This window comes from Trachurus trachurus (genome assembly GCF_905171665.1).
Source record: "Trachurus trachurus genome assembly, chromosome: 13".
NCBI classification, from domain to species: Eukaryota; Metazoa; Chordata; class Actinopteri; order Carangiformes; family Carangidae; genus Trachurus; species Trachurus trachurus.
In genome coordinates this window covers 22,893,432-22,921,140 of record NC_139892.1, presented here as the reverse complement: position 1 = coordinate 22,921,140, position 27,709 = coordinate 22,893,432, and the positions used below count along the sequence as shown (strand labels likewise).

General features: G+C 41.9%; 2 protein-coding genes across 5 annotated transcripts; both read left to right on the top strand.

Annotated features, from left to right (window-relative positions):
- The first annotated feature begins 6,488 nt into the window (after positions 1 to 6,488).
- On the top strand, positions 6,489 to 13,632 carry srsf7a (serine and arginine rich splicing factor 7a). Of its 3 annotated transcripts, XR_014595886.1 has the most exons (9): positions 6,489 to 6,711; positions 7,553 to 7,786; positions 8,001 to 8,177; positions 8,278 to 8,364; positions 9,288 to 9,329; positions 9,636 to 9,680; positions 10,356 to 10,454; positions 11,279 to 11,832; positions 12,724 to 13,632. XR_014595886.1 is itself a non-coding variant. In XM_083985455.1 (8 exons), the coding sequence occupies exons 2-8, from the start codon at positions 7,563 to 7,565 to the stop codon at positions 12,773 to 12,775; spliced, it is 726 nt and encodes a 241-aa protein (XP_083841581.1). In that variant the 5' UTR covers positions 6,489 to 6,711; positions 7,553 to 7,562; the 3' UTR covers positions 12,776 to 13,632. The 3 variants fall into 3 exon arrangements, 2 of the variants coding, with proteins under 2 accessions (XP_083841581.1, XP_083841580.1); XM_083985455.1 differs by lacking the exon at positions 11,279 to 11,832; XM_083985454.1 differs by having other exon boundaries at positions 11,279 to 13,632.
- Positions 13,633 to 14,140: 508 nt separating this feature from the next.
- On the top strand, positions 14,141 to 25,794 carry LOC310996123 (heterogeneous nuclear ribonucleoprotein L-like). 2 transcript variants are annotated; one of them, XM_083985457.1, is made up of 14 exons: positions 14,141 to 14,269; positions 16,187 to 16,302; positions 16,514 to 16,751; positions 17,138 to 17,225; positions 17,697 to 17,791; positions 17,894 to 17,966; positions 21,482 to 21,514; positions 22,671 to 22,742; positions 23,068 to 23,315; positions 23,853 to 23,974; positions 24,098 to 24,299; positions 24,508 to 24,565; positions 24,747 to 24,857; positions 25,204 to 25,794. In XM_083985457.1, exons 1-14 carry the CDS (start codon positions 14,192 to 14,194, stop codon positions 25,257 to 25,259), a joined length of 1,590 nt encoding a protein of 529 aa, XP_083841583.1. In that variant the 5' UTR covers positions 14,141 to 14,191; the 3' UTR covers positions 25,260 to 25,794. The 2 variants fall into 2 exon arrangements, with proteins under 2 accessions (XP_083841583.1, XP_083841582.1); XM_083985456.1 differs by having other exon boundaries at positions 25,201 to 25,794.
- Positions 25,795 to 27,709: the final 1,915 nt, after the last annotated feature.

Below are 27,709 nucleotides of genomic sequence, written 5' to 3'. Positions count from 1 at the left end.
TACTGGTACAGCTCTGCGTTTCTTCTCCGAGGTGGTGGAGCGAAAAAAAAAGGAGTGGAATGTTTACAACAACATTGAGTCTGTTTACTACGGGAGATTCATATAAAGTGGCGATGCTTGTCTAATGCACAGTATAGATGAAAGCTGTTCTCCACACGCGCTGTAAATAGTAAAAACTAATGTACATATAGAGTGTAGTGTTTTCAGTAGGCAGGTAGTGCTGCCTACCCCGGGAAAGAGTTGGAGAGGGTGAAAGAGAGGATTCCCCCAGAATGCAAAGCTACTTATCTGTATAGAAAGCCAGATTACAGGAAACGGAATCGTCTGTTTCAATTCATGCACAGACTGGAACTAGGCCATAGGTCCCAAACACAGGGAAATGAAGACATCATAAATGGAGACTGAAATCTTAACAGACCAAATAAAGAAATGGTAAACTGGTGAAATCAAAGTGCAGAAGTGGCTGACAGTCTTAATGGAGCCACAGCTCCTCAGCATCTTTTTGTGTCGTGTTCCAGTCACAATGTGTCTCTTTACAGGATGTTCCCTCTCTGGTGGAAGATCGTATAGCAAACTGAAGGATTATATTTCTGCATGTGTAGCCAGTTACAGAGCATCTTCTCATATTAAGTCAGATTTATACTATGTAAAAGGGAATGAACAGAATCCACCTGTAGATTACATGCCCGCATTTGTGTGTCTGCTCAGAGAATCAGCTGGTCCTTGGTGTGTGAATCTGTGTGTAGGCAGACAGGAAGGAGAGAGCATTTTGGTCTGTACGGAACAAACAAGACATTTTCCTCCTCAGAAAGACCAAACGTGTGGAATCTCTGAGGGTTTCTGCTCCATCCATGGGCTGAGATCGCTGAACAGACATCAGTCATCACTCTTCAATCATTACAAGTGACAACCTCACTACTGTGGCATGTATCCTGACAGACTAATCCTCTATCTTTAGTGACCACAGCATGTCAGACAACCAAGACTTTAACAGTGTTTGTTTAACTTTTTGGGGCATGCCCCCCTTCTGAGGCCAAAAACGGTTTTTATCCACCATCCAAACCAACAACAGGGGAAGTAACTAATAACAGGATTGTTGTTTTGGTGAAATACAGGTCAGCAAAAACTTGTTTGTTTGTTTTTCTGACATAAATGACATTCATTCAGTTTAGTTTCACTCCATATTGTCCTCAGTCTTCACAACCCCCCTGAAGTGACTCTACTCCCTCCCTGCACAGACACACACAATTTGAGAACAACAATCTAAAGCCAGTAAATTACAATTAATAGTGATTTAAATACTGTCTATACACAAAACACCAAGATTCACTTATTGATTGGGACACAAGGTCCTGCAGGATGTTAGTCTACACCACACTGATGATTCAAGATAGTACCTATACAATGCCTTAAGGAAAATGTCCAAGTAAAAATCTAGTATTCAAGCTCTCAGCTGATCTAACTGTTCAGACTGCACTTTGTTTGATATAACTAAAACATATTGTGTTGTGTTTTCGTGTTTTTGTCTTTAGTCGAGAAACTGTTGAAGGGAGGGTCACTGGAGGAAAACTGTGAACTGTCACAAGTTTGACACATGTAACACTGGATGTTTCTTTTCTGTGGGAAGGGTTTTGTGGTAATTTGTCCCTGGCCATCCATATGTGTTGAGAGCACAATATACTCTGTGTAAGTACCTGCTTAGAATGACTCTCCATCCTGGTGGACGTTGTTTAAAAGGACTAACTAAGCTATCATGTGACGTTCACCAGGCTTTGTTTACAGTCTGTAGGTCAGCAGCAGATAGGGCTTCATTTTGCAGACAGCTGTTAAGTGCACACTGTCTAATCTAGATTTAAATGAGAGACAGTTTCTGTAGTCATGATACCATAGCACATGCTGCTTTCTGCAAAAAATCACAATAGAAAACATCCCCCTCCCTCAATTCATGTGTTGCTCAGTATTGCATAAAAGAGTTGGAACACGGTAAAATGTTCACAAGCTACTGAAACTACTGGCTGCTAAATAGACAGGATGCACAACAGAGATGCAAACCAGTGAAAAACAATGAACTATGTGACAACATCCTCTGATTTGCTGTGATGTTTACATTCTGACGTTTCAGGTTTTGATCACTGAGAAACATGAAGCCAAAAGCTCTATACATGAAAAGAGCAAATGTCACAGCAAACGTAGTGAGCAGCGCGCAGCATCATGGTGTGATATGAACTGTTAACTTCGACATGACACATCATCAGCCCCACATCTTTTTGTACACATCACAATAGACAATACAATTACTGTAATATTTACTGCCTAATATCAGTCACCTTAAAATATTTCTGTGAGAACATTGTACTTAGTGCTGCAGCTGCATTACAAACATTTCACCCTCAAATGATAAGTGCTATACAAGTGGAAATTGTTATTACTCTTATTATACACAGTAACATGAGAAAGATTCATTTACCCTTAACTAAGTATACTTTGTAAACTTTCTAAAACCGATTTTGTATCTTTTCCTTACAGATATATCCAAAGTAGATTTTTTTGTACTTCTAAACAATGTTTAGGGTAGAATCAGTATCTAGAGATGGCTGTGTAGATGACATCTTTACTGAATTTAGTGGATTAGATTTTGATATATTTTCCACAGAGGAAGCTCCCCTTTGAACCGCTCAAACAGTAGTGTATCATAACCGAGCGTAATCTCATCTCATTTAGTCAAACCCTTTATCTGCTGACATGTTCGCGTCTATGTTACTTATGTATATTTCGTCTCATGAGATTATTTAGATATTTATTTATTTATAAAAGGATTATTTATCTATGGATAAGGTGTGCCACAGGTCCTTGAGGTGAACAGTTTGGAGTTTAGTTCAAGGCGTGTGGTCTCAATGTGCAATAAAGGAAAAAAATTCATACACATCTAATTTCGTTAGTGGGTTTTTCAAGAGAGGTCAGTTGAGATGTTTTTTTCTGCTGCAGTGTTTGTTGTTAACCTCTGCCAACATACATTTCTTCATCCAGTCCTCCTGAAGAAGGAGTTTTGACTGTAAGTAGCATGTTTACATGAAGAAACAGTGTGGAACATTGTAAGTTTGATTGTCAGTCTTGGGTTGATATGAGCTGAACAGGGACATTTTGTCGATGTTAGTGGTGGCAGGTCAGTGGTGTGTGAGGTAGTGGCAGTGACATAACTGAAGTCTACTCACTGAACCAACCAGGTGGGACCAAGATAACACACATACACACACACACACACACATACACATACACATACACGGGTCTGCTGAAGTAAACTGTGACTGGGTAAAAAAAAAAATCATCAGCCTACTGCACGGACCAGATCAGCTCATGTGCCCAGTGCTCCCAGCTTTGTCCCAGCAGATGTGAACCAGATGTGGTTCAGCACCCAAGTCCAGAACTGTCTACAATGTCCGGACAATGTTCCGTGTTTCCATGAACTTCTGTACTAACTGTCTGGCTTCGGCCTTTGCTGTTCTGTAGCTAGATGTGATGCCTCCCCGATTCCAGACTCTCTTCCTCACCCCTCCCTCCCCAGTGTGTGTCTGTGTTTGCCTCCCTCCGTGTTCCTCTGCAGATGCATGATGAATCCCTGTGTATGTGTGCTAGCAGCATGGTCTACCGTGATGGACGCCTATAAGTATATTTTAACAGGTTGATTCCCCACAATCCCAAACACAAGAGATTAAGTAAAATGAGCAGGTGATGCGCACAGACACAACCACAACTCCATACAGATTGAACCAACACACACACACACACACACACACACACATAGGCAGACAGGATATGGATTCAGAGTCTCCTGCGAATTCAATTTTTTTAACCTTCAGAAGCTCTGAAAAGAGATCCTGCTCTGTTGTGTCAATGCTGCGTCTGCAATGAGCAGCACCCCAGGTCATCTTTTTTGTTTGTTGATGTACGATATTTCTGTGTCCGTGTTAGTGTCCCCTTCTTCTCCCTCCCCCTCCTCCTTGTACTCTTCCTCTACCATTCACTCCCTCCCAGGTCTTGCTCATTGTGTTTCTCTGTGAAGTTTTTTCCTGTGATGATGAAAATTTCTCTCTGCCTGAACCTTTGTAGGTAAATAATGACAGAGTTACTACAATACCATGTGATAGGCATAAACATTTATTCAATACTGTAATAAATTATTAACTGAAGATGATACAAAAGTTTTTTATGAAATGCAGAAGAAAAAAAATCTTAGAAAAAGATGACAATTTGTTTTTGAGAACATGGCATGAGGTGTAATGTGTTACTGAAAGAAAACGAAGGTCTTTAATCAAGTGAAGTTGACCTTGTTTGAATATAGTTTATTTATTTTCAAGGCGTCATGTGTCTGAGTCATTATTTTTCCACTAAATGAGACAACAGCATCTTTTCATATTATTTTGTGTCTGCACCACACATGTTGTTATGGGCTTTCATCAAAAAATATTAAAAGCATTTAACAGAGAGGCACAGCGGGGCCTCCAAACCCACTGGCCAGTTTACACCCTCAGTAATGCATCACTTTATCAAACAAACATTTAATACATAAATCATGATCAGGATTTAGGTGAGGATAGATGTAAACTACATGTATAAACCACACTTGGATATCTTGTGTGTTTTTTCGATAATGATGCGACATGACTTTAATTCACCTGTTTAACCCACAACCATGAAATATGAAGACCATTAAAAGGAGAAAACAACAGAAAGGAAAACAGACGTGGGGTTTTCATCTACTTGAACTGAATCATAGGCTACACTGTGGATGATTGCTGTTGTCTGGCATTGCCATCCCTGTAAAAGAAAAAAAGACAATCTCAGTCTGACTCCTCTGGTCTGTGGTTCCATGAAAATGGAGCAAGCCGTTGTATCGTTGTTAGAACAGGAGCAACTCTCTATATTCAAGAATGCCATGAAGACTCCTCTTAACACCTTCAACACAATAACCCACCCCCTTTCTTTTATAACTCATATTAATTGAATCTGTCTATAGATCCTTCTTTTTTGTAGTTTAAATGACAAAGTAGGCTAGTATGTACTATCTACGCTTGTAGGTTTTTAGTGTCAGATGAAGAACTGACCATATAAACTGAGAAAATATAAAGGTAATGAAAATATGTCTGTATTGACTTCCAACGTAACTAAACAGTCAACCCCACTAAATGCCCACAGGTAGGCCTAACCAAACTTGTTTTTTCAAGTTCACTTAAAGCAGAAGTAAGTGATATATTTGTGTTAATATAAGTCTTAAATAGTTATATCTTCCGACAGCAATCACTTACATAGAGTGTTTGGACTGAAACACGGGTCTCCCAGTCCCTCTGCTCTGCTCTGAGCCGAGGAGAAAACATTTATCGTATCCTACAGTTTTTATCCAATGAGGAGAGAGAACGGCATGCAGGGCTGTGTGTGCAGCCAAGGGACCCCGTGAATGTGGCGACGTAGGGACGAGGACTGTTATTGTGCGTTCAAGGAAACTCGTAACTCGTGTTTTTCCGACCTGTGAAGTTGTACCAGTTCGATCTGGTACGAGTTCACGGGTCGAAAGTTACGAGTGGCCGTTATAGTGACTTTCACAGGTAAAACAGGTCGGAAAAACACGAGTGGGTTGCCTGGAACGCTACAAAGTCGTAAGTTGTGACTTGAAGCTGTAATTTACGATTTCAAAAGCCGGCCTGGAACGCAGCATTAGCGAAAACGACCGGGTCACTTACTTCTGCTTTAACTTGGTTTTACACTTTTAAAACTGAACACAAAGTTGAGTAGGCCAAGCTGTTTAGCCGAATACAGTTAGCCAAACATTGTTATTATGACAGCAGAGGACCTTATGTTTAACAAACATAAAAAATATTTAAAGTGTAGTCTATACCAAAGCAAACAAACAAACAAAAAGACAAAAAAAATACAATTAGGCCTACCGGTAACTCTCTTTGAGTTTTGATGGTAAATTAATAAGTAGGTAAAGGCAGCCTGTAATCACTAGTGTATGTGGGACTGTAACATTTTTGTTAAAGTAGGACTATTTGTTTTTCTTTTTCGCCACAACCTACATAAAACACACAATTACCACCAATATTTCGATAGCCTATAAAGAAACAAACACCTTGCAGCGACACAACTAAACAAACTAATGTCATAGGCTATTTATTAAAACCATACACAGTCTATGATTAAAACAAACGGAAATGAATAGAATTGCAGGTTTTGGGTTTTGCTGCAACATAACATCAACAACAACAAAAAAAACACCGTCAGTTTGTCGGAGTTTTTATTTATTTATTTATTTATTTAGCAATAGCAGAACCACAGCACATCAAAAACTCAAATAGTCAAAAGCACAATAATAGACCATTACAGAAATATAGTTTAAGTTAAAGATGAATAAGTCAAAGATAGGTAGCCTACATAGGGAAAATAAAACGAGGTTTGGTTTAACCGGAAGTGCCTTCCTGCGCAGATGCGGACGTCACGTCGTCACGTCAGGAGGAGGGGGCTTTTCGTCGCTCGTTGCTAACACGGTCACCGACAGGACCGACCTGTAGACGAGCTGTTAGAGCTCGAAAGTGGCTGGCTAGCAAGTCCATATTGTAAACAACCTTTTTTTTATGTTAAAAACCACCTCAAACTTCTGTTTGAGTTGGTCCAAACCGCATTTACGCTGGGAGCCGAATCAGAAACCAACGGGGGAAGGTAAGCCTAGCCAACGTGCCGCCGCCATTGTTTATGAGCAGGCTGCGAGCGAGGCCTTGCATTCACGGGCTGAAATGCTTATATGCTCATGCGTGAAATGCATGTTGTGTATTCGGTTTTGTTAATTTTGAATGAAAATATCTGCCTTTCTTAAATTAGTGTGGAGCTTTAGAGAGCTAGAAATGCCTCCACGGTCTTAAAGACTCTGGTTTCGATTCATGAATTGCAGCGGGGCCGTTTCACAGTAACATTAACGTTAATGATCTCGCTCCGTATAATATACGATGGCTGTATATCCGTACTGCGCCATGGTTATTCAGATAAACCAGTCGCGTTTGTGAGCGAGTGTGACTCGACTGGTTTGAAACGGTATCAGTGGGAGCTGGTATCGGTGTAAAGAGACCGTGTTTGGCGCGCTAACACACCACAGGAACCAAGCGGCGCTGCTGCCGCACCTGCTCAGCCACCGACCGAGATGTGTGTAAAACCTGCTCCTCCGGGGCGCTGTTGGTCATTGTTGTATTGGAGCCACTGAGCCCACTGATGCTTTAAGGATGTTATTCTCCACACTGGTCGGTGGCTCTAGATCTATGTGTGTGGAGGGTAACGGTAGACGCCCTTAAAAACCCAAATATTCAATTCCCAATGATTAACACTTTCGCCTGTGAGGTTGGGTCACACCCCGTTTCCAAACAATAGTCTCTACAGATGTTCTGTTTTGTTTGAAAGACGACTGAAACCATTGTACTTTCAGATAGTTGTAGATCAATTTACTGAGTAATTAACTGTGTCAGGTCTACTTTACATTACACACATTTAAATTTTGCCCCTCTATCAACAGGAAGGGGGAGATGTCCTATTATTCCTCCTCCCGTAGTTCATCCCGGGCCACTGACTGTAAAGTGTATGTGGGTGACCTGGGAAATGGTGCTGCCAAGGGCGAACTGGAGCGGGCGTTCAGTTATTATGGCCCACTGAGAAGTGTCTGGGTTGCCAGGAACCCACCTGGGTTTGCCTTTGTGGAGTTTGAGGATCCCAGAGATGCAGAAGATGCTGTGAAGGGCATGGATGGAAAGTGAGTAGTAATATTCTCCTTTAATACTTCAGGAGTGTTTTTTTGTTTTTGTTTTTTGAGAGTGGTATCTCTTTGCTCTTGTGTGTTCTGTCTTGTAACAAAGTTAACAATTGCCAGATTTTACATAAAGACCTAAGTGTCATTGTATCTAAATATGTGAATTCATGCAGCCTGGAGACTACTGGCCTCTCTAACTGACTTTTTATCTGTTCAGGGTCCTCTGTGGTTCCCGTGTTCGCGTGGAGATGTCAACAGGTATGTCCAGGAAAGGCCGTGGGCGCCCCAGCAGACGCCAATTTGACCCCAATGACCGGTGCTACCAGTGTGGGGATCGTGGCCACTATGCCTACGACTGCTACCGCTTCAGCAAAAGAGGCGGCCGTCGCAGCAGGTGAAGGAATACAGGCTGTTTTGCTGCTGGCTTACACAAGCAGTATTTGCCATGGAAGGGGCAAAGGACTTACTGGAACATGTTTGTTTTTCCATTTCAGGTCTCGCTCCCGTTCTCGATCCCGGTCCAGGTCCAGGTCCCGTGGACGCCGCTATCGCTCTCGTTCCCGCAGCAGAAGCTACAGCCGGTAAGTTGGGGTCATACCTAAAAGGAAATATTAATGTAGATGCTGGCATGCTGACTAAAGTAGTGTTATTTTGCTTGTAAAGTTTGTAATGCAGACATAATAATGTTAATATATTCAAAATAATGAGTGTGAGTTCTAGAGATGGGAATCGAGAACCAGTTTCAGTTTAGAACTGATTCCAACTTGTTTCATCCATCAACATCATTTACCTTTCACTCTAGTGTAACCGTGTCTGTGTTTGTGATTTATCAGCACGGTGCTGCAAGGTGATAGGTCTGTTGGTCGTGTTTGCGCTATGAAACATGGCACAGGTGTTGTTGCAAATGACACTTGTACTCTGTCACATTAACAAGTACAGCCACTTGTTAGTAGGTAGTACGTCACACACTTGTTGAACTGCCTGTAGCTTTGATTACAGCATCTTTTCGATAGGCAATGTCACAACATTTATTTTGATCAGGAGTTGCATTCATTTTTCAAAGACTCTCATTGGGGTTCAGGTCTGGACTCTGTGGTCACATTAGACCACATTTCTTCCTTGAAGATGATGGTTCCTCACTATCCTTTCAGTCTTTAATAATGCGTTGGACAGTTCTTAACCCAATTTTAGCAGTCTCTGCAATCTTCTTAGATGTTTTATTTGCTTGATGCATGCCAGTAATTTGACCCTTCTGAAACAGACTTTTCCACAGCCACAGGATGTGTCTTCCAACATGGTTGTTTAAGAAATGAGACTGCATCAGTTAAGATTAAATAAATTGTTGCCAGCTGAAAAATAATCATCCATGCAGTAACTATCCAATGGGAGGCTCTTAACCTATTAGCTCAGTTAAATCCAAGTGGTGACTTGTTTTTTTGGAAGGGCAACTGAACTGTTTTGTCATGTTTATTACTAACAGTTAACTCTTTTTTTATTTTCTCAGGAGCCACCGCCGATCTCCATCCTATTCTAGACGCAGAAGCAGGTGAGAACAGAGTTTATATGCTGTAATGATATTTAACTCATATGGCAGTGCATTCATTTGGATGCTATGTGTACTTAAGAAGATGTGAGAGATGTAACTGCTGCTCATCTGGGTTGTGTTGATCCATTTTTTTGAGAAGGGGGGAGGACTGATGGGCAGGGGAAATAATTGTTAACTCCCTCAGGGATCAATTATAGACATTTGCTACATGTTATTTTCTCCGCCTCACTCTTGTTGTTAACACCTCCAGTGTTGCCCTTATTCCGTCACAGCTGCAATTAAAGCCTCTTTCTCCTGTAACATTAGGTCTGGCTCCCAGCCCCGTTCTAAGTCTCGGACTCCAGTGAGAAGGTGGGTTGTGTTCGCTTCATTTGAGCACAGTTTGTCTGAAATACACTGTCACTGCTGTCCCCTCTGTCCTGATGGCATGATTGTAGAGTAAGACACGCACAAAGTAAAGATTGCTTACAAAATGCTATCAACCAGTTTATCTCTGTACTTTGTAATAAGTCCTATTTTTCATAGTGACTTCAGCCATGTGAGACATATTTGTTAATACATTTCTTGTAGATTTGAGGTTCAGTGTGTAAAGGAAGCAAAGACACTTCACAATGTAAAGAAAAAAAGTGAATCGATGGAAAGGAAATACTTTTCACTAGTAACCATGTAAAGTCACTACAATCACATCACAACCATCTGCTAGATTTTATCCACGTAGATGGAGTGAACTGACAAGATGGGCAACAAAATGACATACCATACAGAGGAATTTGTTCTTGTGCACTTGAAATGTTCGTCCAAACTCTCAAACAAAAAGGGAGAACTTCCTGACACAATGGTGGATCAACCCGCCGGTCCTGTCAACAGTACACAATCAGGTTTAGATTTGTGTACGTCTGCTATTCTGTGGTTCTCTGCAGCCATCAATGACACCCATCTCTGCGTAGGTTTGTAAAGACATTTACATAACCCACCTTTATCATTTATAGTGACACTGGTAAACTTTTGTTGTTGTGTCCTCTCCAGTCGCTCCAGATCTCGATCTCGGTCTGGCTCTGCACCCAGAAGACGCTCTGTGTCTCGATCCCGCTCACGATCTCCGTCAACCAACCACAAGCGGAACAGGTAAACCCTCAGTCACTGAAACAGTTTAGGTTGTCTAATGAATTACTAGTGCATTGTTTTACTAAGACATTTATAAGTGTGTAACACCTGGGTAGGAAGAAGCTTCAGTGAGGTCTAGATGATCCATTATAGATTGTATATATCACAGCTCAGATCACAACCATCCTGTGTTCCAAGTGAGGGTGAGTTATGTTTTTTACACTGGCCAGAGCTAGATACTCCAAGGCAGGGATTGTCTAATAGACCCTCATTCCACGTGGGAGCGCTATGCTGCCAAACGACCACCACACGACGATGAGATGGGCGACTGCTGAGACTCCACACCCTCGGCGACTCGGAGAGATCTGCATCCTGCGCCATGTCTTCTGCTTCTGCTGTTGGCTAGTAGTGGAGAGAGAGGGCTAGAGGACAGGGACTTGGGCCCTCTGATGTAGAGAAGTAAAAGTAAATGTAAGATTAGACCTCTCTCTTGTGCTCTCTTTTCCAGCAATCACAAGCTCTGCACTGTTCAACCTAAATGTAACTCCTAATCAGTCCCAGTTGATCTTGGAAAAAAGAGCACATGACAGACAGTCTTTGTGAAGTCTGTAAACTGTTGACACACATTTTATTGGATTATTAACTGTTAAGTAGACATGAACAGAGCTAGCATTTTAAATGTTTTACTTTTTCTTAAATTTGAATTCCCTCCATCTTGAATTTGGCTAGATGAAGAGAACTCAGAAACATATTAGCTGACATAAGACAACACGACACCCTTGGTGTGACTAAGGGTAAGCATCTTTGCAGCACAGTTTTGTTTATTTTTCATATTTTCTTTAAAGCGTGTGGTGGGAGCTGAGCACTGCACAGACACCGCAGCTGATCCCAGGCCCAGGGTCTGCCAGCTGGCGGTGTGTACGTCCTGCGGGAGGGTGACTAAGAGCTGACCTGAGATCAGCCTTCGCCTGCATCTGGTGTTAGACAGCGAGAAAGAGGTCGACCTACCGACCAAACCCTCCCCACAGTGAACGGGCGACCGTCTGTTCAACCGACGCACACGCTCAGACGAGATCAGCCCGCGCACACATACAGTTGTTCTACTAGAGTCACCCAGCCAGCCAGCCAGCCTTCAGACGTACCAGAGGGCTGACCCACACAGATCAGAGTGCGACCACTACCTTTTTTAATCCTAACCTACCAACCAGACCCCCCTACCTACCTACCAGAGTTCTACGGCCTCTGACTTAGCTTCTGAAAGTGAGAGAAAGAGAGCTGACGAGAGATCAGTCTTCAAGAGCCTCCCAGCGCAGTGTTTCTCCAAGTTGTAGTCATCCGTCCTTCAGTCCTTTCATCCTTCGCTTCTCTGTACTTGTTGTTTCTGCCACTGTCTCCAAAGGTAACCAAAAATCAAACCCCCTGACAAGCTCATTTTGATGATGAAAGAAAATGCACAGACTTAAATGTAGTCTGGAAAACTGGTGATGACAGAGCTAAAGTTGAGCATTTAACAAGCATGCACAGAGTACAAATGTGTGGCTGCATGTGAGAGTGTGTGGATGACTGAGTGCGAGAGAAGAAAGCAATATGAATTTTAATGGGCTGATATCTCTGAGGAGGCTTTGTCAGATATGTTTTTCTTCTTGTGCCATACATGTCACAACATCAATATCATTTTAGGATTATTCTCTATTATAGTATATCCTTTGATACTCAAAACGATCTGTAGTTCATTTTCTGTTCTTGGTATAGAATAGTTTCCATCTGTTTGTGCTGACCCCTCTTTCTGTGTTGTAGTTGTTGAAGGTTTAAGTTTTAAATCTCTCTACTATGCTGACAACCTGTTCAAGTAGCATTAAAGGACACGGTGTCGCAGACTTATGATATATTTGATTAGGTGTTTGTCCTGAGGGCTCATTTGTGTTTTTAGCTTTAGACCCTGGACACTTATTATTTATTTAAAAGGGACAATACACATTAATGAACATTCGTACGTGTGCACAAATGTAAATGCGTCAGAGTTAACAACTTGCTAATTTGCATCCGTAGTCCCTTGGCAGGTAACACACAAACAGACAGAAATGCACAAGAATTGCACTTAAAAATAATCTGTGGCTCTTGAGATGAATCTTGGTTTGACAAGTTGAAGAAATATTTACAGTTAAATATAAATGCCCATCCACTTTAAAAAAAAAAATGGTATCAATATATTGAGTAATGTGGGATATTGTTCTGATTATTCTTCCAGCCTCCCTTGTGGCAAGCTAACTCTTTTCCATTTCTGTTTCAGTCGTTCCCGTTCAGCAAGTCCAAACCGCAGCCCTACGCCAGCAGATGTCTGAGTGAAGAAGACTATTAGTCCCTACCCATTACATTTCTCCTTAACAGACCGACCCTCAGTCCCTGCGCCACATCTGCTTTTTACAGCCCTAAAGCAGCTGTTTTTTGTACATGTCTGTCTAGTCTCAGTCATTGAGGTTCAGTTTTCCCCTATAGACTATTCTTTTTGCTGTCTTGCATTGTTTAGGCTTTTGTCAACACAGCAGACTGGCATCAGTTTTCAATGGACAGGGGTTATTTTAAATTATCTTTTTGCTGCGGACATAGGCCGTCTTTCTTCTTGGAAGCTGTGTAGCAAATGTGACAAGCAACACTTTAAGGTAAAACTGATTGTTGCATTTGACTTTTAGCAGTGGTTTGGGCAGCTTATACAGTTAACTGCAGTTGAAGAAACCCCATTGAAACAGTTCCCAAGGGTGAGGACATTGTATCAAAAAATGCTTTTATTTCTTGTGCTTAAATTTATCAGCCTGAAGACCCCCCCCCCCCCCCCCCCCCCAATTAAAAATCGGCATAGATCTTTTTTTTTTGTCTTGCACTCCAGTATGACTATTGAGTTCAAATGCTGTTTATTTCCACTCATAAGAGATACTTACTGGCCTGCATGCCTTTATCTATGGTGGCACATTCCTACTGTTTGTTGTTTCTGTGCTGCACTTCCCTTTTTACAACCATGATCATCTTCACTCTGCTGAATCCTTCCCCCCTCCCCGTGTGTTTACTGATTTGTTTCTGTGACCTGATTTTAGATTAAATACTGTGCTCAAGTTTGATTTCAGTAAGGGCTGCTTCAACATTTTGGTTCTGTTTCTGGCTTGTACGGTAAGACAGTGGCAGTTTTATTTTTGAATAAACCTCTTCAACAAACATCATTGCCTTTTTTTTTCTTCTTCACCTAGGTGTGTTGGGACTTGCTTTATGAATATTAGCTGCAGTTTTCACTACAAATTTTAACAGTAATGTGTCATTGGATTTTCATATGAATGCTCTTACTGTATTTGAACTCTTGTAAGAGGGGACCGCTTGTCAAGCAAAGGACAGCATAACACATTTGTGATGCTCTACTTTCAAATAAGGGCTACCAAGCTGAAGGAAAATGAGTCAAGTAGTAACTCGACTCGATTTTATGCATAACAGGCCCTGAAGTGGTCTCAGCTTTGGACAAACGCATCAGGGTGTCTTACTAGATGCTTCATAAACGTCGGACAATTACTGTAATGTCGCGTCATCGCCTTCTTACGCCTTTCTGTAACCCCATTGGCTACAACTCGGGTCACAAATTGATTGGCAGCTGATTCAGCCTATCACAGTACACGATGGCGTCTTAGTGGGCGTGGAAACCCGAGCTTCGTTTTTCTTGACTTTTCCGTCCATTTCAGTTGATCGTCACAACCACCATCCTTTTTAACCGGGACAACATGGCTACTGCAGCGAGCCGTTACTACAGCGAAGACGGCAGGGCAACGAAGCGACAGAAAACCGACGGAATGGCCACGGTGAGTCGGTTTTGTGTGGGTCGCATTGGGGAATAGTTTAAGTTGCACAATGCACCCGACCGGCCCGGTAACAGTCGTCTCGGTGGATTTTAATTCATTGAAATGCGCGTTGGGGGGGAAAAAAACTGTCACGACGCGTCGCAGCCAGGTCGTCAAATGTGTTGAGAGCGAAAGGTTGTTGTTCATGGCTCGTCTTCTTATGAACTTAAACGGGTCAACGTTGTGTATTTGTGGGGTGGACACGGGGAAATTTTGTCAGGGTGGCTGTGCTGTACCAGTGTGAATGGGCTCCTCAGAGGGCGGTTTCCCCGGCTGGGCCTCGTCTGAGCCCGGCTTTGTTCTAGCGCCGGTAACGTTAGCTGCCTGCTAGCTTCGAGCTAACGTACATAACCGTGCTCATGATCAGATTAGACCGGTCAGCATCAAACTAGTCTCTGCTTTGTGTTTGAGCCATGTTTGTCTTGGTTGCACATAAGAGTTTGAGTACTTTTTAAAGCAATGATAATGTTTTAGATCAGGGGAAATGCCCATTAAATTAAACACAGGTCACCAGGGGCAATTAACGGCCCCTTCCCCCAGCTGGCCAGAGCAATGCGAGGTTAATTAAAGGTTTGCGTAAAGGGAGCTTGGGCGAGGAAAGAGAATAAAAGTGACGCTATCGGCGAATAAAACCGCCAAATTACAAGTTTCACATGCTCCTTGCCTCATATAGCAGGAGGCGTGCTCATTCATCTAAAAGAAAGATGTTAGCAAACCACTTAAAAGAATAACAGTAAAACTTAAAATCCGCATCCACTGATAAATCAACTGCAGTGCAACACATGGTAGTTTGCTAACACCCATGCTAAACACGAGGACTGGATAACAGCACTCATCTCCACATATGATTTTGGTTCACCTAAAATAGATTCAAGTCCAGAATCTCTTCTTGAGGATTCAGTGGCATCAGATTAAGGGTTGGCACGATGGGAAATTAAGAAATGCCCGTTTTTATAATATCTATCTAATTTAGATATATTTGTCTGTTTAAGTTTTAATGCATTTTGGCGATGCTGAGCAGGAAAAACACAGCTAACATGTGTGACAAATAGTATGTGTCAAGGAACATAGTGTTGCAATGCAGAAGTGGATAACATTGATTCCACATTTGAGTCCCGACTTATTTTCCTGTAATATTTCTATGAAAAAATAACAGTTGCACCACTTGACATTGAGTTGCATCACGTCATTGACCCTAGTACAGATGTTAAGTGCATATAAAGTTCCCAGGATAAGTAATGCAAACTGCTTTTTGCAACAAGTGAGCAAGAAGATGGTTTTCCTGAATTTTAAGATATAATGCATATTGTTTGCTAACGCACATCCTCTTAAAACCGTGGACAAAGGATTTATTTTTGTTGGCAAATGCAGAACGACTGACACAATTTTTTATTTGTTAGGCACATAACATAATACAAGGATGTTAACAAGACATTGTTATCATGAAAAGGGATGCAGTGCCTATTTTCAGTCACTAGAGTTGGCTAACCGTTAACCGCTGTAACTATCACAGTGTAAATGTCTGATATCAGTTGAGGTGGTGCATACAGGCAGCTGGTTGCTTTTTATGCCTGTGCCAGAAACAGCCAGAGATCAGGTTGTTCTGTTAACTCATTCATGGATGCAATATCTCAGCAAGGGAATTTCTTAAATTTTTGTCTTGAATTGTTTATTAAACTTAGATTCTGTGTTCAGGGTCAGTGTGACCACGAACTACTTGCATAGTTGACTTTCACGTGTACTTAATATGTCATAACTCTGGATAACTAGATGTAATCTGAGTGTCTAGGACACAACTATGAAGCTGTAATTAATTCAAAACTTTACCTTTACAAGTGTATTGCGTGAGAATTGATGATAATGTTTTCTTTGACACAGGGATATGAGGATCCACACAAGACCCTTCCATCTGTTGTGGTGCATGTCCGGGGGCTGGTGGACGGAGTCACAGAAGCCGACCTTGTGGAGGCTTTGCAAGAATTTGGAGCAATCAGGTAGAACAAAAAAAATAGCAACTTCATCTGCGTAGAAGGAGGGGGTGGGTGACATTCCTCTACATGGACTTTGACGGACAAACCAATATGGGGTTTAGAAAGGACATGACATTAAGAACAACGTTTTTAAAGGCAGCTAGCTACAAAATTGGTCCAACTGACTTTGTAGTATCTGCCATTTTATCTAAGCCCACCATTACTTTGTTTTCAGCTATGTGGTGGTTATGCCCAAGAAGCGTCAGGCACTAGTGGAATATGAAGACATGAACGGATCATCCACAGCTGTAACCTACGCTGCAGACAACCAAGTTTACATTGCTGGCCACCCAGCCTTTATCAACTACTCCACTAGCCAGAAGATCTCCAGACCGGGCGACTCGGACGACTCGAGAAGTGTTAACAATGTTCTTCTGCTCACCATCATGAATCCAATCTACCCCATCACTACGGTAAATATTTTTAATTAAATTTGGCCAGTATTTTCTAATTTGTATGTGCTGGATTTTGGCTCGAAGTTGTGCTGTAATGTTGTGCTGAAAACATGTTGCATAGTAAGAATGTCAGCTGGATGCTACGAGCACGGCTACAATACAGGACTGCAATTTAAGATTATCTTCCTTGTCAATCTACCAGATATTTACTATATATGCACTATTTTATGACATCTTGTAAACTATTTAATTGAGTAGAATGCCATTAATGGGTTGCATGAGTTCTTTGATTGTGAAAAGGGAAAAACTGATGTGCATAAACAATGAAATTCTAAGGCAAAATCAAATTGTTGCCTGTAGACATCAGTGCATGATGGTTTGTTAAATTTTGTACATTTTCACAGGATGTCCTTTACACTATCTGCAACAACTGTGGTCCTGTCCAGAGAATCGTCATCTTCAGGAAGAACGGCGTCCAGGCAATGGTTGAATATCCTTTTCTATGGGTGCTGTTTGGCATGGAGATGACCTTCTGTTTGAATACTGTTCTACCTGAACAAACAGTGTGGTGGCAATTTCCAACACCTGTTTCATGTATAGACTTGTTCTGGAACATGTAGGCATATTTCACAGATGTTTGCTTTGCATGAGAAAAACAAGAACCCTGCACATCGTATTGCCTGTGTTGCTGTATTGCTTGGGCCGTTCATTTCCTGTGGTTTTATGACACTTGTTTGTTGTTTTTCTTCTGTGATCTCTACATGTTTTATCAAGCACTTTGTTACCCGTGTTTTTAAAGGTGCTATATAAATTAAGTTATTATTACATGGCTCATCCCCAGGTCTCTGGAGAACTAAAGACAGACATGTGCAGGTTTTATTATTTTATCCTTCATGGGTTTTGGTAGTCGGCCATCAAGATAACCTTGTGAATCCTGTTTTGTCCTTAACCATGTCATCACATTTGACTCTGTGCAAAGTGCCCAGCGTGCCAAGGCGTCACTTAATGGTGCAGACATCTACTCTGGCTGCTGCACGCTGAAGATCGAGTATGCTAAGGTACTACTGCAACACACCGTGTTTTACAAGTTGACACAACGTATGGTTAACGCATAAGTTGTGGTTGGTGTAGTGTATTCATATGAACTTCTTTTCTCACAGCCCACTCGCCTGAATGTGTTCAAGAATGACCAAGATACCTGGGACTACACAAACCCCAACCTGGGAGGTCCAGGTAAAACCTCAAACTTCCAATGCACTACTCTTGTAGCTGAGAAGCCTGATAGTGTTAAGTACTCTTACTGCCACTGTGGGGAGTTTCAGCAAGCAGGCTAATGGGAAGATGCAGACAACACTTGTCACTGATAATGCTACTAAGTAGATGGATTTGAATATGTGCCCAATTAATCAAATGTTATATTTTGGGAAAACTTGCGTGGCATTATGACTGAAGTGTTGCTTTGGGTCGTATTCTGACACTTCTCAATACACACTACAGTCAGGCTTCATAAGCAGGAGTGAAAAGTGTGAATTAGAAGCATGATGTGATTAGTAGACGGGTTAGATTGTTTATTATAATCTAACTGTCAAAGCCTTAACTCCAGAGAACTACCAACAAGAAGTCAGCTGTGTGGTGGGAATGGCAGAAACACATTTGCAGACAAACACATGTTCCTCTTGAAGAGCATTTAGTTTGTCCCGGTATGAAGTTGTTTAGGTTTACTTACTAATGACGTGTTTTTATTTGCTGGACGACTGGCCATTTTAGATCTTTGTAGACAGTTGTGATCTAACTACTGTATGAATTCTTTGCTGTTGCTTATGGCCAAAAAGGAGTGTTGTGAGGTCATCGTCACTTTGACCTCTGACCTTTGAACACCAGATGTGTTCATGAGAATGGGGAGAATTAACAACACTTTAAAAATAATACTGCCACCCACCAGTGCATAGACATTAACAGGCCTCCTGTCTGATCTGTCAGTCTTCAGTGGGTTAATACAACTAGTAGTAATAGTGTTTGAAGATTACTTTTATTTTACTTAGCAGTTAATGTAAAAAGTGGTAGCAAAATAGTATTGTTGTGATAAAGTGATAAACTAGACTAAATGAGAATTTGACATATTTAGATCCATGAAGTTCAAATCCTGCATTTCTGTTGTTACAGAAGCAGCTTGAGACAGAGAATATATGTGATTTTTGTCTGGTGGGGTTGAGTAACATGTTCAAGATCCCCCTTTACACACTAACTTTGTGTCTTCATGACAGAAGTATGTATCATGTTTGTCAGCATTTGCTGTTCCTGCCTTCCTTACCACACCTGTCAATGTTTGGGGTCCCTTGAGTGAAAAAAGGTGCATTAGCTCAAAGTTTAAACTTCAAGTGTTATTACCCATTTTTAATAGGTGATGTTTGTTATCAACATTTAGGTCTGTGGACACAAATTTCCTTGCCCAAACTGATCCTGGTCTTTGCCACTGCCACCTAACTTCTACCATCAAATTCTCCAATTGATTGTTTGATTTTTAATCTAACCAAAACAAATGGCATTGTACAGTCGGTTCACCTCTGTACAACCAAAATAAAGTAAAACAGAAAGTGGTTCTGACAGGAGCAGCTGGTCAGACAGCCTAGTCTGTAACTAATTTTGTTGTGAGATTTGTCTGAGAAGTGAGAACAGAGGCAACGACCAGCATCAGTCAACAGGCTGCATCTGCAACATCATGTAATGCCTTATCTCCTCCTAATACATCAGTGATCAATTAAAAAAACATGCACAGGACAGGACTTGTGCTAAGAGGCAGAATACATGCTGACAACATCACCACTCAGCAACCACCATCTCCAGTATCCACTTCTTCAGTGAGGACACAACCACTATCATACAGAGGGCCAAATGTCCCCAGAGACACAAGGGGATACGCTACAAGACACCTCCCACTCAACATGCCGATGTAGGACTGATATACCACTCATTCCTCATCTCTGCATCCCAGCACAAGAGCCACGAAGACAACGCACACTTCTAGAGGGAGGGGAGTTTTGGGCACTGAGCTATACTTGGTCCCTCCCCCTTCATTGTCCCCGTCCTGCTTTCTTTTCATTTTGAGACACAAGCGAATCACACATTGAAGCAGGCCAAAGCTTGCATCTACAAACCCCCACTGTCTACACCAAATGGAGACTGATACCAGCGAAGACACAGCATCCACCAAACAGAAGTAGTGACAGACATCAGTACAACAGATGACGCATACTGATATTAACCAGTCGACCAAGATCACATGTTTAAAGCCTCGGCCCTTCCTGCACGGGCCGCGTTGCTCGTCACGAAAACAAAACATTTGAGCAGCACACTGACACTTGCTGATGCCGTACCAACTTACACGCCTGAATCGAGCTGTAGCCAGTCACATTGGAGACAACACAAGACAACTGATGAAGACAAGACACTGCTGACAACACCATCAAGTACACTCAGAGCCCAGTCAGGCCCATTTTTGGTTTTACCCCTTATGTGTTTCCTCCCACATGGAATTCAGCTTTTCTCTCTTGCTCTTTTTCTTCATCTCTTCATCTTTTCCTCCCTCTGATTTTCTTACTACATTGCATCCCTGTTTAGCTTTCCCTTTTTTGAGTGCAGCTTTTTTCTAAATATTCTAAAGTCTCTAGAACCTGTGTAACACCTTCCATGTGATGCAGGTTTGGCAATTTGCGGCTAAGAGGAGCCGGCTTCCCAACTGAAATGTGCTCTATGGCAGCCTCAAGGCCTACCAGTGGGCGGTAAGCGGACTATTCCAAAAAGGAACAAAAAGGATGGAAACGTCAGCCAAACGGCCAACCACCCCGCCAGTGGGCGTTTCAACTTGATTAAACCAGAAATCGATCCTGAGGTGGAGAGTTGTTTCACCAAAAGAGGAAATGGATAAGAGTATGGGATGAAATGAATTGAGTGGAGAGTGGTGGAACTACTTCTGCAAATGTCTTCCTCCCACTGTTTGTAAGCATGCAGTAAGTAAATCAAGACCCTCCTCAGGGAACATAACTGCACAGCACGACATGACCCCCAAAGCCCAGCACCCAACATCGCCACACAAGACTGATATGACTCCATTTTTCCTCCTCATACAGGCTGTATCTTTCTCTTTCTGGAAGAGGGTGATGGCTGCATCTCTAATGTCACTCAAAACTACTGTGTGTGTGTGTTTGCTATGTATGTCTCGTCACTCCCTCTGTTGGCAGTTTACGGCCATCAGGAATCTTATCTTTGGGTGTGGTTCCACAAATTTGTAACAGTTAATGTGGGAATTAAATCCTGATTTTTACTCTGGGGAAAGGCTGTGAATTTATTAATTCCTGTGGGGTGTGCTTAATCCATGGTGAATTTGTTAGACACCAGCACATACCTGCAAAGCCAGCAAAGCTTTTCATCCAAAAGCCACAGTGGCTGCTGGTGTTTTGCTATTTTTTGTTGCCAAATTGCTTGTAGGGTCGGCAAGAGCCTGGCTGGTAACCTGCAGAGGTACCAAGCCATCCGCATTTTGTAGTTTGACGTTTCTTTGCTTTGTTTTTGGTCCACATTTATTCTAAACTGCTTTTCTACTAGCTTTGTCATGAGTGGTTTTACGTCACTCTTTTGTTATTAAATGGGTAATTTCACATTTGCCCGAAATAGGGGAAAAAAAACAAAATGTTAGTTTGCTTAACCTGGCTTCCATTCTGATTGTCTATTATTATTGTGTACCTGTACAGATGGTGATGCAGATGGAAATGGGAGCAATGCAGGTGTGTGTGAGCGTACAAACTTTATTTATAAATTTAGCCATTTTGTGACACTTATCCATAGTGACTTTGTTTGATATCTTGAACCCTCTTCACTTCCTAGATCACCAGCAATCCACCCATCTTTTCCATTTCCCTGTTCCTCTTTAGATGCTAAGGGTTTACCATTGTGGGTGTCTTCAGATTATAAAGACTTTTATTTTAGGGCCATTTCCTGAGAACCTAATACTGGTCTTGCCATTTGTGACATTCCCATTCCCCCCTCCCTATTTCCCCCAACTAATTTCAATGAAGATGAAGGCCCATTGCTAAGATAATGTCAGCCCTTAGGTTTAACTGTTGTAGCCTGCCTGGAGTGTAATGTGAGAGTTATGGTGGCTGGTTTTAGTCCTAGAGGCAAGATGTATCAATCTTGCATCTATGCATGTATGTGTCTCAGGTAGGGATGTCACGATTGCTTGTTTTCACAATTAAGCGCGGTATTAAACTCCACAATTAATTAATCGTAAAGATTCCTCAATCCTGTCTCTTCCCAAAAAAGTATGTCAGAACCGTATCGGCAGATGTGCACCAAAATAAAGGAAAACGCACAGATACTGGTCCATTTATTTAACGTAACATTGAATTGGTAGGAATTTAAATGTCAGCGTGTCGTTTGTAATAACGTAAACATATGCTATCAATTACAATTAATGACTTAAATATTTCAAACACTTCCCCTGGGGGATTAATAATTGGTCCTATATTAATACTTTGTGTAAATACTTATTAATGTAATTATATTTTGACTATATTTGATTTCACACATTCAGTGTTGTGAAATTAATTAATGTGATAATTGGAATACGTGATTATTTCTCTGATAATAATCGTACCAAGAAAATCTATAATCGTGACATCCCTAGTCTCAGGTGTTACTATGAAGTCCCTTTTTTATAAAGCCTCCCTAACAAATAAACAATCCACTCTATGGTGTGCAGTCTGAGGCAGACTTTGACGACACTGTCAGTTTACCATAATACATCCATTATTTTAAAGGGATTAGGCATCCCATTGTCATGTACAGATTGCAGTCAGCCTTGTTTGCAGTCACTCGTTGTCATATTTATCTTTTTTCCCCCCTTTCTCTACCTTCTCTTTTGTCCTCCTGTTCTTATAGAGGATGTGAATGCCAACCCCAACAAGCGCCAGAGACAGCCTGCTCTGCTGGGCGATCACCCTCCAGAGTACGGTAAGGCTCTCATGCCCCTGGGGAACAAGAAAATGCATTGAGACGTGTCTGCATGTACAAAATATTCTGCACACCTTTTCTGGACTCTTGCGAGCTTAAACACACAGTGTACCCGTTTATTTCCTTACCCGTTTTCTATGCAGACAGTCTAGATTGTAAACCTGATGCATTATGCTGTGTTTTCATTTGTAATTAGGCTACATACACATCTGCGTTTATAAAGCAGGGACCAAAATCTTCATAACTAGTGTTGCTCTCTGGAGTTCACGTTGTCCTGCTCAATTCTTTTATTTTCTCTTCATTTACACCCCGTCTCCTTCTTCAGGAGGTGGTTACCACGGCTATGATGAGAGCTACGGATCCCCACCCTATGAAGGTCGGCGTATGGGGCCGCCGATGAGAGGGCGAGGGGGAAGAAGCTACGGGCCAGGCTACGGACCACCTCCCCCTCCACCTGGCGAGTATGGTGCCCACGCTGATTCTCCAGTGGTCATGGTGTACGGATTGGATCCTATCAAGATGAATGCCGACCGTGTCTTCAATATCTTCTGTCTCTATGGCAACGTAGAGCGGGTCAGTGTCTGAAACTTGAATGTGTCCGTCTTTGATGGGAAGGGAGAGGGCGTCACTGAAATGTACCACACATTTAATTTCATACAAGAGATTAAATCTATGTGATTTAATATACAGACAGAAAATTACAACTATAAATTTGGTGTCAAACATATTAATGAAATATATTTACAAGAGATAAAGGGACATATTGTGCACGGTGAGAAAAAATGACAAAGAGAAATGTGCCATCAAAGGGCAAGTGAAGTCATTCCAGTTTTATGAGAATAGGGTTAGGATCTGTTCTAAATTCGTCATTAAAATCCCATGTGTTTCTGCTGAAAGAAGCCGTTGTCATGGGTCTCTGAGTAGTTGCTCTTAAAATAGTAGCAAGTTTCATCCCTTTATTTCCTCATCCTGCTGATAAAGATCAGTAATGTTGACAAGCTGATAATGAACCCTCAAGCCGTCATTTGGATGAGTCTTTGTCTCTTTGAAGCAGGATGCCACTGTTCTGTAGAAAGCTGGTCAATCCTGTCCTCTGACGCTTTTCCACAGGTGAAATTCATGAAGAGCAAGCCAGGGGCTGCCATGGTGGAAATGGGAGACTGCTATGCAGTGGATCGTGCTATCACTCATCTCAACAACAACTTCCTCTTTGGACAGAAACTGAATGTGTGGTGAGTTTACCCCACCCTGGTCCCAAAGCAGTTGTTGTCCACGAGCAGTGAATCCTGCTGTGGAGTTTTTAAGAATATTGGAGGAGCCATAAAAAGTAAATGTATAATTATCTCTCCCCACAGTGTGTCCAAGCAGCAAGCCATTGTTCCCGGTCAGTGCTATGAGCTGGACGATGGCACAAGCAGTTTCAAGGATTTCCATGGCTCCAGGAACAACAGGTTCACCTCACCAGAACAGGCAGCCAAAAACCGCATCCAGCACCCGAGCAATGTCCTGCACTTCTTCAATGCCCAGCCAGATGTCACTCCAGAGGTGTTCTCTCAGGTCAGTAGAAAGGAATGTGTATGATGGGAGTTTGACTCGACCCGCCTAAAATGAACCCTCTCCCCACTGTGGGCATTTCACTTAAACTGTTTATTCAGAATATACATGTAAGTGAGTCTTTAGAAATGAACTAAATAACTGTTTCAAGTGTTTTAAATGCTGTCGTTTGTATATAAAAAATCGTTAATAGATGTTGTGCTCTTTACAGATTTGTGATGAGATCGGTGTCAAGTGTCCCGTCAACGTCAAAATGTTCACAGGAAAAAGTAAGCAGCTTTGATTCTACTTATATTAAGGTTTGTGTGAGGTGGTTCCTGCAAAGTCCTTAATAGAGACACAAGTCTAATATGAAAAGTGAAGGTGTACAAAACTGGGAGAGCTGGGAGTGTGTGAAAGCCTTAGAGCAGGATCCTGAAGTTTGACCCCTGTTGACCCCTCTGCCCACAGGTGGTGCAGCGCCCAGTGACCGCAGTGCTTCAGGTCTGCTGGAGTGGGAGTCCATCAACGACGCCATGGAGGCCCTGGCCCTGATGAACCACTTCCAGATGAAAAACGCAGGTACGTTTTTGCTGAACAGTCTGCACCTGCTTTTACAAATGGTAACAGTCTGGTTTCAGTGGCTGTTGGTTCAGGTACCTTGAGACTGATGAGATCCAAGATTACACATGGTAGATAACACAAAGTTAAGTGGGACTATTGTACTGTAATAATCTGAAAGCAGTGTTAGAATCAAGACAGTGTTAAAGTTATGGCACTTAATCTTAATCACTGGAGTAACTTGGACTAGAGCAGGTTGGTTAAGATGTAAAATGTCATTGGTTTAATTCAGAGATTATTCTTCGACTGATTGGTCTCAGGTCAAGATTATTGTTGCCTAAATTTCTCCTCCCTTTTTTTGCAGCAGGCCCCTACCCCTACACCCTCAAACTGTGCTTCTCCACTGTCCAGCACGCCAACTGAACACACTCTTTTAGCCAGGATGATGAAGATGATGATGATGATGACTGGTCTGCCATTCCCATGTTCACATGTACTTAGATCGTGACTGCTTGCAACACACCTGGGGAAAATTGATCTTCAATATCAACGAGATATTATTGTTCACAATGTAATTGATCCCACGTTATATTTGGTATATGAAGCTGATTTAACAAATGCTAACGGGCATTTAAGATTTTGATATTTATGCCCCAGATGTGGTTTCTAGAGTATTAGTACCTGTGTGTCTTTGGTATTAAGTTGTCCTTTTTACTTTTTGTATTATGCTTATACAGTAACCTGACGTGAGGAAGCGTATGTGAAGGTTTTATGCTCAGGTGGTTCAGTGGCAGTGGACAACGTGGTTTTGTAAAGAGCTGTCTTTTGAAACTTTTATTATAGCCGACTTATTTCTTTTTGTGTTATTTTAATTGCTGCAGATTCAGTTGTCCGTCTCCATGTCTGATATGAAAATGGAGAAATGTTTTGTTCTAAGAAAATAAAAAACCTAAAGTTCCCAGTGCCATCTTTCTCAGTCTGACATCTCAGATGTTACTGTTCTCTCAACATCTTTGACTTCAGACTGGTCTCAGCTGTTGGTCAGACTTGACCAGACCCTGGTAGCTGGGGGACTAGTAAGAAAATTGTAATAACATGTTCCCAGTCCACTTTCAGTCTGTTCACCATCAAACCAGACAGCATGCAGACCTAACACAGCCAGCTGTTGACTCCCTCTCAGATGCAAACGTAGGCAGTTAACACCTGAGGCCAAGACAACCCCAGGAGCCAGGTACCAAAATTGCTCTTCCTTCCCAAATGCTTGGATCTCCTGTGATATTACAGAAAGACGGCTAAATGTTTACCACCTCAAAATGACTAGCTGAAATATGCAAGGAGATTACACTGCCAAGGTTTTCAGCATCAAACAGCAAATGTGAAAGCACAGCGTAAAATACAAATAAGAGGATTTGTAAACATGCCCCCACCACCTCTTCCTCTTCCACCTCCACTCTAAATGAAAATAGGAAAGGAGCATGCTGTAGTTAAATCACAGAAATCAGCCAAATGGGTTCAATTCATCTGTTTGAATCTGAAACATGAAATGTTTAGCTTCAACATGAGACAGTTGGGAGACGTGTTGCCCTCATGCACCTCCTCCTGCTCATCTAAAACATGTCATGGCATCAGGGAGACTTCATGGTTTGAACTGTTATTTTTTTTGTGCTCATGAAAGAAAAAGTGAAGCTAAAATGATTAAATATTTGGTCCCTCTGCCTCTGGCTTCAGGTACTTAACCTAAGCACATACACACAGACGGACTACAGACACAGACTCGTGAGAGAAGGGCCTGCATTGCCAGCTCTTCTGAGTCTCATCAAGGGACTCCTGTACCAACTCACCCAGCTCCAGGCCAGACTGGAGGAGCGGGTGGGGTTGGTCAGCAGAGGCCCGCTCCTCAGAGGACATCTCCATATGGTCCTGCCTGATATGAAGTAGCTGAGGAGATATTGTTATCTCTCTTTCACATTCTCCACATTATGTATTTCATGTGCTTGTTAAAAGCACAATGAACATGGGAACATTTGAAAAAAATGAACTGGACATTCATATTAGGGAGAAGGAGGGATGGAAATATTAGGAGGAAGAGACAAAGGTGTGAACAAATACCATGGCCTCTGCTCCACATCATATAAACAAACCATGATGGAAGAGTCATCAGATCATTAACAAGACAGCGTTCGTGTCACAAAGTACATGACATACATAAATTGATTGAGAGCTTTTTATATGAATTCAGAATATAGAATATTTTATTGTAACATTACACTGTAAAGATACAAAATCAATTTGTGGGAAACTGATGGACAGTATGTATTTATTTTCATTTTTATTTATTTTTTCATTTTATCATAACCTGTCCTGGAGATGGACAGGTTATGCAGCTCCACATATCAACACCTTTGAATAATCAGGTCTTGTGTCACTCGTGCATGTTAACCTATTGTGTGAGTGTGACAGAAAGTCTTACATCGACGTTCAGGGTCCAAAAGTCGCAGGTTCAACGTCGTTTTATTAAGAAACCGTCGAGTGAAAGCTGAGGTCCGTGGTCTGTATGACACACCTGGACAGGTGAGGATGTCGGACAGGAAGGGATGCTGGGACGCTGACCGCTGCTGAGAAGAGTGACGTGACGTCACCCGCATTCGTGAACAGTCGAAGCTGTTGCTATTGGAAACGCCACTTGCTGATAATCCTCCTGCACAGGTCTGATCAATTTCAAGGCGGATTTTATCAACTGGTTTTCCAGGTGAGCAAAACAAACAATTTGTATGCTACAGTCTGTATTTCACTTCACTTCACGCTGTGTGAAGTCTACAGCGTGTTTTCAATATGTGCCGGTTAAATGTCAATCTTCACACCGGTTCATTCAA